The 9577-nt window shown below is 34.4% G+C and overlaps 1 protein-coding gene across 3 annotated transcripts; it reads right to left on the bottom strand.

Moving 5' to 3' along the window:
- Nucleotides 1–5010: 5010 nt before the first annotated feature.
- Nucleotides 5011–9348, bottom strand: LOC114481551 (histone acetyltransferase p300-like). Of its 3 annotated transcripts, XR_003676251.1 has the most exons (3): nucleotides 8010–8603; nucleotides 6326–6793; nucleotides 5011–5330 (listed from the first exon to the last, which is right to left on the bottom strand). XR_003676251.1 is itself a non-coding variant. In XM_028476481.1 (2 exons), exon 2 carries the CDS (start codon nucleotides 6767–6769, stop codon nucleotides 6371–6373), a length of 399 nt encoding a protein of 132 aa, XP_028332282.1. In that variant the 5' UTR covers nucleotides 6770–6793; nucleotides 9020–9348; the 3' UTR covers nucleotides 5452–6370. The 3 variants fall into 3 exon arrangements, 2 of the variants coding, with proteins under 2 accessions (XP_028332282.1, XP_028332281.1); XM_028476481.1 differs by lacking the exons at nucleotides 5011–5330; nucleotides 8010–8603 and adding an exon at nucleotides 9020–9348 and having other exon boundaries at nucleotides 5452–6793; XM_028476480.1 differs by lacking the exon at nucleotides 5011–5330 and having other exon boundaries at nucleotides 5452–6793.
- Nucleotides 9349–9577: the final 229 nt, after the last annotated feature.

Below are 9577 nucleotides of genomic sequence, written 5' to 3'. Positions count from 1 at the left end.
AAAAATTCAAAGATTTTCCATTTTTATGCCTTACTATAGCCTTACCTCTGATTTTGGGTGTTTGACACTTTTTTTATGACTTATTGCACATTCACCCCCAATTTAAGTATGCTCATCATATTTGCACTAGTTTTTAGGGTCTCTGTATAGCCTTATCTCGAAAAAAAAAAAAATTCTGAGATTTTCCACTTTTATTCCCTACTATAGCCTTACCTCTGATTTTGGGTGTTTTTCAGTTGTTGTTTTTTTTTTTCATTTTCCAAGTTTTCTCATTTTTCATGTCTTTTTGCTTATTCACCCCAGTTTAAGTATGCTCATCATATTTGTACGAGTTTTTAGGGTCTTGTGATAGCCTTTCTCCAAAAAAAATTCAAAGATTTTCCATTTTTATGCCTTACTATAGCCTTACCTTTGACTTATTACATATTCAATCCCAATTTCAGTATGCTCATCATATTTTCACTAGTTTTTTGGGTCTTTGGATAACCTTATCTCAGAAAAAAAAGTCAAAGATTGTCCACTTTAATGCCTTACTATAGCCTTACCTCTGATTTTGAGTGTTTGACAGTTTTTTCTCATAAACCAATTTTTCTCATTTTTCATGTCTTATTGCATATTCACCCCAATTTCAGTATGCTCATGATATTTGCACTAGTTTTTAAGTTTTTAGTTAGCCTTATCTCAGAAAAAAAAATTCCAAGATTTTCCACTTTTATTCCTTACTATAGCCTTACCTCTGATTTTGGGTGTTTGGAAGTTTGGTTTTTTTCATTTTCCAAATTTTCTAATTTTGCACATCTTTTTGCATATTCACCCCAGTTCAAGTATGCTCATCATATTTGTACTAGTTTTTATTGTCTTGTGATAGCCTTTTTTTAAAAAAAAATAAAAATACCAAAGATTTTCCATTTTTATGCCTTACTATAGCCTTACCTTTGACTTATTACATATTCAATCCCAATTTCAGTATGCTCATCATATTTTCACTAGTTTTTTGGGTCTTTGGATAACCTTATCTCAGAAAAAAAAAGTCAAAGATTGTCCACTTTAATGCCTTACTATAGCCTTACCTCTGATTTTCGGTGTTTGACACTTTTTTTCTAAATTTCCAATTGTTCTCATTTTTCATGCCTTATTGCATATTCACCCCAGTTAAAGTATGCTCATCATATTTGCAGTAGTTTTTAGGGTCTTTGGATAGCCTTATATCAGAAAAAAAAATTCAAAGATTTTCCATTTTTATGCCTTACTATAGCTTTACCTCTGATTTTGGGTGTTTGTCAGTTTTGTTTTTTTTCATTTTCCAAGTTTTCTAATTTTTCATGTCTTTTTGCATATTCACCCCAGTTTAAGTATGCTTATCACATTTGTACTAGTTTTTAGGGTCTTGTGATAGCCTTCCTCCAAAAAAAAAAAAAAAAATTCAAAGATTTTCCATTTTTATGCCTTACTATAGCCTTACCTCTGATTTTGGGTGTTTGACAGTTTTTTCTCATAAACCAAATTTTCTAATTTTTCATGCCTTATTGCATATTCACCCCAATTTTAGTATGCTCATGATATTTGCACTAGTTTTTAAGTCTTTGGTTAGCCTTATCTCAGAAAAAAAAATTCCAAGATTTTCCACTTTTATTCCTTACTGTAGCCTTACCTCTGATTTTGGGTGTTTGGAAGATTTGTTTTTTTCATTTTCCAAATTTTCTAATTTTTCATATCTTTGTGCATATTCACCCCAGTTTAAGTATGCCCATCATATTTGTACTCGTTTTTAGGGTCTTGTGAAAGCCTTTCTCAAAAAAAAAAAAAAAAAAAACGTTTTTATGCCTTACTACAGCCTTACCTCTGATTTTGGGTGTCACTTTTTTTTCTCATTTTTCATGACTTATTGCATATTCACCCCCAATTTCAGTATGCTCATCATATATGTACTAGTTTTTTGGGTCTTTGGATAGCCTTATCTCAGAAAAAAAATTCAAAGATTTTCCATTTTTATGCCTTACTATAGCCTTACCTCTGATTTTGGGTGTTTGACAGTTTTGTTTTTTTCATTTTCCAAATTTTCTTATTTTTCATGTCTTTTTGCATATTCACCCCAGTTGAAGTATGCTCATCATATTTGTCTAGTTTTAAGGGTCTTGTGATAGCCTTTCTCAAAAAAAAAAAAAAAAAAAAAAAATTCAAAGATTTTCTGTTTTTATGCCTTACTATAGCCTTACCTCTGATTTTGGGTGTTTGACACTTTTCTCATTTTTTATGACTTATTGCATATTCACCCCCAATTTAAGTATGCTCATCATATTTGCACTAGTTTTTTGGGTCTATGTATAGCCTTATCTCGAAAAAAAAAAATTCTGAGATTTTCCACTTTTATTCCCTACTATAGCCTTACCTCTGATTTTGGGTGTTTTTCAGTTGTTGTTTTTTTTTTAATTTTCCAAGTTTTCTAATTTTTCATGTCTTTTTGCATATTCACCCCAGTTTAAGTATGCTCATCACATTTGTACTAGTTTTTAGGGTCTTGTGATAGCCTTTCTCAAAAACAAAAACAAAAAAAAAAAATTTCCAAAGATTTTCCATTTTTATGCTTCTGATTTTGGGTGTTTGTCACTTTTTTCTAATTTTTCATGCCTTATTGCATATTCACCCCAATTTAACTATGCTCATCATATTTGCACTAGTTTTTAGGGTCTTTTGATAGCCTTATTTCAGAAAAAACAAATTCAAAGATTTTCCACTTTTATGCTTTACCTCTGATTTACGATGGAGCATTGTAGTCAGTAAAAAACAAAATCAGATTTCCAAATTAATATTTAATATTGTCAGACTGTATATTTGATGGTCTATTTCAATAACCTACCGCGACTACTTGTATGGACCCTTGGCATTTTCACTATATTTAATTCAGCACTCTCCCTCTCGGTGAGCTGCTTCATTCCCATACGAGAGTTAATCATCATGACATTCACTCACCTGAAATATGGTCAGTTGGTTCTGGGACGTGAGACCCAGGAAACTGTAATATATATATTTTTAATTAAAAAAGAACAAATACAGACCAGAACCATACATCTTCTGTTATCCAATGAGGTTCTTTTTTTAAAATAACAATTACAGAAGTATTGCCAACTCTTATCATATAACCATTTTAGGGAAGAGTCTCATTGTAGTCAGGGTTCTCAAAGGGTGCTCAACAAAGAACTCCAACTGGTTCTTGTTCAGTTTTCATATTCACAAAATAAGTGGAAATGTTACAAGTTTCCTGTTATATTATGGGATGTGTGGTTTTGTGTTGCAATGTTTGATTGCTAATATGAACTGTGCAGTTGGAGGACCTGTGGAGGAGACTGATGAAGTCTACCCACGTTTGGCACGATGGTGCCTCTGTCGGGGATCAGGGCCTGCTGCAGTCGCTGCTTAATTAAAAAAAATGATCAGGCTCTTACTTTACTTCTTTTAAAATGTAATTTAGTATAACTAAAATGACTGATTTAGTAATGTACTTAAAAAAGTACAAGTACATATAAAAGCAACTCAACCGGTCACTTTTTGGCACCACACCAGTGTCATGTACTGAGCTTGTATATGCGCATGCGCACTTTTTTAAAAATCTTTTTTTTATTTTTGTTTTCAAAGTGAACGAAAACGTGTTTTATTTGTTTATTGGATTGGGTTAGGGGTTATAATCTCAGTACGGAGGTGAACTCAGTACGTGACACCGGGAGTCACCAGTAGCATAATGGAATATAAAAATTGTAATTCTATAATTAAAAAAAAAAAAAAGAAAAAAAAAAAGTCATATACAATTGAATTAAATGAAAAACAGGGGAACCATGTTACAGTTCTTTGGCTTACATTTATGCAGTTAAAAAATATTAAAATATGTTTCATATCAAGTTTTCCACTAACTGTTAATTCTCTTGAAAAACACCAAGAAAGACTGAACACAAAATATCCCCAAAAAGAAAATCCTATTTTGCAGATTACAGACTGCAGGTAATAAAATATGAAGCCTTTTCAGATTAAATATCTATTCTTGGTCTTGGGTTTTCTGTAATAAATAAGTGTCTAAATAAATACGACTTAGTTTTTTTTGTTTTACTGTTGCTACTTATTGTCTCTAAAATACACTGATAGTTTAGTGTGTAAGAGATTGTACGAGCCGCACAGTTGTGGTCATGATCATGAATTGAAAAAATATCCGTCTTTGTAAAGCAGATAAAAGCAAAGTGTAAAGTTTTAACAAACGTGATGAGCTATTAATGCACATATCCATGCTCTAGAAACAGGAAATACATGAACAGAGTTGTTTCACTATCCTCTTTGTTATACAGTGAAATAAAACTAAAATCCAAGGGGAAAGCCTTCGTGATTTTTTTTTTTTTCATTTTCTCTTTGTCCCCAGTTCTCCACATTAGCTTAAATGTGTATTTAAGTCAAAAGAGCTTTTATTTGGGAGTATTTTATCTGATGTCAATGACAAATGTTTTATCAGGAGTTTGTGTCAAATGATGTGATCACGTTTTATGTCTATGCATAAAGAAGACTGACACTTTGTTTTTTTCCTGCCGCACACAATACCTTAACGTGTAAAAAAAAAACGATTGGTACGTTCTTGGCAAATGCATGATTCCCTTTAAGTTTTACATCAAATGTAAAGTATCGGAGAACCTTTTGCATCTTAAATCAATGGTTAAGTAACGTGTCCTGTAGCACACCCTCTGCAGAATGAAACATTTTCAGGGCATTTCATTGAAAAAGGTGAAAAAATGACTCGCTCTTCAAAACATGTAGAAAAATAACATAAAATGTGCAACCACATATTTCAGAAGAGAAATAAAGGTTTTTAAGTGCAAAGAACTTCATTCTTATCGTGATTTCTTGTGTGTTTCCCCCCAAAAACTCAACCAAAGGGTCTTCCCCAAACATTTCTAGTGTTTTCAGACTGAACATTGTGGCCAAACCATGGACGATCATGGACGTCATCCAAGCAGCGAAGGAACAAAAAACAGGTTTAAAGTTTAAAAATAAGGTTTTTATTTTCCATAACAAGAAACTTGAACAAAGTTCAAAGCCGACAAAAACACAACCAAATTATTAAGTTCTAACATAACTCTATTACAAAGAGTAACAAACTATTGTGTTAACACAACTAACACACAAAGGGATACTATTGACACACCAGGAACACGCTGCCCAGGTAACTCAGGGACAAAGACAATCAGGTTTAACATAATGTAAATGTGTGTGTGCGCTTCACCTAGAGTAAAGGCACACGTGTCAAACTCAGGACCCAAGGACCAAATCCGGCCCTTTGGGGGATCCAATTCGGCCTGCAGGAGAAAGTGAAAATGACAGAGAAAACATGAATTGTGATGTAAACCACAGTTTTCCTGGTGATCATATCGCATGATGGCAGTCATTTTTAATGTTAAACAGTTGAAAAACTCAAAATTCTTACAAAATGTTTTATTTTTCTTTAGATTACATAACATTTTCTTTAATTAAATAGAATCTGGTTACAAATGTAGGACATTTAAAGTGAAGACCGTGTTGGGGCTGATAGCTGTCATTATTGCTTCAATATTGTCAGTTTCTTCCATATTTTGCATACGTAAAAGTGAAAACTAGGGCACAATATTGTTGAAACTATTAGTTTTCCCGCATAAAATCTGTGGCCCTCTTGAGATCAAACTGCTTCGTATTTGGCCCCTGAACTAAAATGTGTTCGACACCCCTGCTCTAAGGGATGCGTTTCAGTCTTTGAGCCTTGTCTATTTGGGATTCTAAGGGGCACTAGACAAGGAACTCCAACTGGTTCTTGTTCAGCTCTTATATTGAGAAATAGTCGTAAATGTTACATGTTTCCTGTTATTTTATGGAATGCGATGAATTGCGCAGATGGAGGAACTCTTAACACAAGGGTTCAATGGGTAAAAAGATATTTTACGTTTATGGTGTGGGTTTCTGAGCCTTTTTTGAGCGAGTACACCCCTCGATTTATTTATTTATTTATTTTTTTAAATCGTAAATAAAGAGAAAGCTTGATATGAAACATATTTTAACTACAATTCAAAAGTTGATTGATCCAAAAATCAATTACAATTACGACAGTTTTAAAATTAAAATTGTAAAATCTCATAAAAGACAAATTCGTACAAATAAAACTATTTAGCATTACTTAATGCAGGGGTGCTTATCATCCAAGGTTAGTAATTAATATACAAACAGATGTAACTTAGCAAGCAGACTGAGAATAACTTCATCTATAAATCACACGTGTGGCTCACACTTCCAGAGGAAACATGGTGTGTGTGTGTGTCGCTACCTGTAAATCTCTCCTCCGTGGGCTCACACACAATCACTCTTAAATCTACCCATGTTTGGCACGATGGTGCCTCCGTCTGCGCATCAAGGCTTGTCGCAGTCGCTGCTCCAGTTGCTGCACGCGAATCTTCTGCTTGATGTTCACACAGAAAGGTACCAGACAGACCCTCTCCTGACAGTCCTTGGCGTGGTAGCAGCACAACGCGATCAGCCGTTTGCACACCGGACAGTCGCCGTTCGTCTTTCTTTGGCATCCTTTCGTGTGCTGGACCACACGTTTCATCTTCTGACAGGACGGCAGAGAGCAGCTTTCGTTGTGACACTGACAGGCGTGGACGAGGGACTGGTTGCAGCGCTGGATGCTGAGTCGACGAGCCTCTTCAGAGCTCTGATTGGCCGCAGCGTCTTGGTTGTTATTCAAACCAGGAGGTGCAGGATTCTCCATCTTATGCTGTGAGAGGATACAGTCCTGTGACAGATGACAAAACTACTGTTATTGTCCATTATTCATATATTAACAGCTATTAGAGTAGAGCTATAAAGTTCTAATTATATAATAAGTGTAACTAGAAAATGATTATGTACATAACCATACAAGTATGACATGTTATGTACTGATAACATTTGAAAATAAATGTGTTTTTTTTTTTTTTTAAATAATAATATTTACTGATATTCAAAAAAATAAACTGAAAACAATATGGCTCAGATAAATATATTATATTTTTTGTGTGCTTACTATGAAAGAAGCACTGAATGATTACTTAGAATCACAATCAGAATAGTTTTTTATTTGCCAAGTACAGTTTAAAACAATACATGGAATGTGACTTAATGGATGGTGCGAAAAAATAAAACAATGAATGATCAAATCACTGTCACAAACACACATATTTAGCAACAAAAACTAGGGATGTGAATCTTTGGGTGTCTCACGATTCGATTCTTAGGGTCACGATTCGATTCAAAATCAATTCTCGTTTTAACCAATTCTCGATTCAAAAATTGAGACAATGCATAGTGCGTCAAGGCAAATGACGGCATCAAAAACAATAGTTTGTATAAGATAATTCTAAATAAACTGATTCCAATGATGTAATCACACAAAGTCAAACTTAAGTTAAGACACTAGGAAACATTTATTCAGCTAAACAAATACTTACTGTAAAGAAAATAACTTGCATAAAATTGTTTTGCCTAATTAAAATCTTAGGCCAGCTGCTTCTTTCTTCCAGAAGTAAGTCTCAACTCTCAATGACTACAAGAATTAAAAATAGGGCATAAGAAAAGGGGTACCATGGCCCCCTCGTGTCTGCTGGGTTGGGCTCCTCAGCCTCTTAGGGCGCTGGGGCTTTTGGCTGATTCAATTTAGATTTTTTTGTTATTATTTTATCTTATTTCATTATTAATATATTTTTTCCTCTTCATCCCATTGTTCTCTGGGTGCATGCTGTCAGGTTAGTTATCACATTGTTGTTTGTCCCTGTTTTTTTTTTTTTTTTTTTTATCTTGTATGTTGCAAAAAAAAAAAAAAAAAAAAAAAAAAAATCAATTTTTTAAGTTCATGAATTGATTCAGAATCGTGGATGATTAGAATCGCGATTCTTATGTGAATCGATTTCCCCCGCCCACCCTAATAAAAAACCTTGTAGTTGCAGGCAAAACAAAAACAAATAAAAATGTACCTGTTTTAGTAGCTCAGTGCGTAGTTCGCATGCACGTTTTTCCTGTGTGTTGGGTTCTGTTGTCTTTTTATTGAGCCGTAATGTCAGTAAATTTCCCCACTGGAGGATGAAAAAAGAATTCTTTATTCTAGATGAGAAGGCAAACGCTGTCCTAAGATGGCGTCGTCATCAACCGTCTGGTGGTCCAGGCCTAGTCTCCCGTGAGAGAGAAAAGATATATTCAAAGACACTCCTCAGCCAGTCTCTTAGCACTTCAGAGTTATGACCAATCTTCACATCCAGGCCGGAATGATGAAAAGTTGTTCCCGTCGCAAGCTAAGTTAGCTAAACCACTCCTCGCGTGCAGCACTTAGCCACTGAATGCTAAACGTCCGTGAGCTAAACCACTTCAAATGGTCACAAATACCTCACTGCAGGACAAAACCTCGAGCTGAAAATGTCCAGAGGTAATCCTCCAAGAAGCATTAAACGAGTGTTCATCACCGACCATTAAGTAAACGGTCAAGAAACTCATTTATTCCTTCAAACGCCGGCGCAAATCACAACTTTTGCACTGCGTCACTTGCAGTCAAGCTAGCGCATATCATTTCCGGTTTTCACTCGCAGAATTTGAAATCTAATAGAAAAAATGACAGCGGTTGTATACACAGCACTTCCTTTGAGCTTTTCTCAATAAAACAAAAATAAAATACACTAAAAGCATCTTATACTTTACATGTTTTAACGTATACTTGGGTACTTAAAACATAATTTTTTTTCCACCCATATTTGTATAAGATATTTAACTTATTTATTATTTTTGAACTTTGAAAACTTTATCAATGCATTAACATATTTTTCTGGGTTACAATGATAATGAATATATAAGGATGGACATGAACATATATAGAAGTTACTTACAAGTTATTTTCACTTTGCCGAGCAACATACCTAATGTTAAAGTGTGTGAAAGCACAGCTGCAGGCACATCAAATTAGTTTGAACAAGTACAGACAAGATCCACTGCTCACCTTATATACTCGTTTTGCTTCACGTTCTTTATTTGCAGTCTCACAGTCGTTGTAGTTTCAGTTTGTTCCACAGAAAAACAACTCAAATCAATGTTTGATTCTCAGAACAAGAAATGTGATCCTCAAGTTATGTCTTCTGCTGTATTAAACAGGGATTTCCAAGAAAAAAACACTTCCTGTTCCTCGAGGAGAGGAAGAACGGGCGTGGCACAGTAGGAGGAGCCAGTACTATGGAAACATAAAAATAAAATTGATAAGAAAACTTTTTAAAAATGCAGTTTAAAATGCCTTTTTTCTGTCCTGATAAACTTTAGTTTCTCTTCCTCTACCCGAGGCTGCGGGCAGGAATGACTAATCGATCTCTGCACTCACATGTCAATCAACCAATAGGATAACAGTTCAACCCAGGACACACTTAGGACCGCCCCCTCATTTGTATTATATTTTAGCGGCATATCTGGCTATAAGTGTCTGCAGCAATTTTATTCATTTATTATGGAAACCCATTCCTGCCAGGAAAAAAAAAAACAAACTGCAAAAAGTAAAATTAAAATAAAA

Source organism: Gouania willdenowi, chromosome 19 (assembly GCF_900634775.1).
Source record: "Gouania willdenowi chromosome 19, fGouWil2.1, whole genome shotgun sequence".
Classification (NCBI taxonomy): Eukaryota; Metazoa; Chordata; class Actinopteri; order Blenniiformes; family Gobiesocidae; genus Gouania; species Gouania willdenowi.
This window is presented reverse-complemented; position numbering and strand designations above follow the sequence as displayed.

Excerpts from the sequence above, each read along its gene's own strand:
- LOC114481551 (XM_028476481.1), bottom strand. The coding sequence starts at position 6,769 with ATGGAGAATCCTGCACCTCCTGGTTTGAATAACAACCAAGACGCTGCG.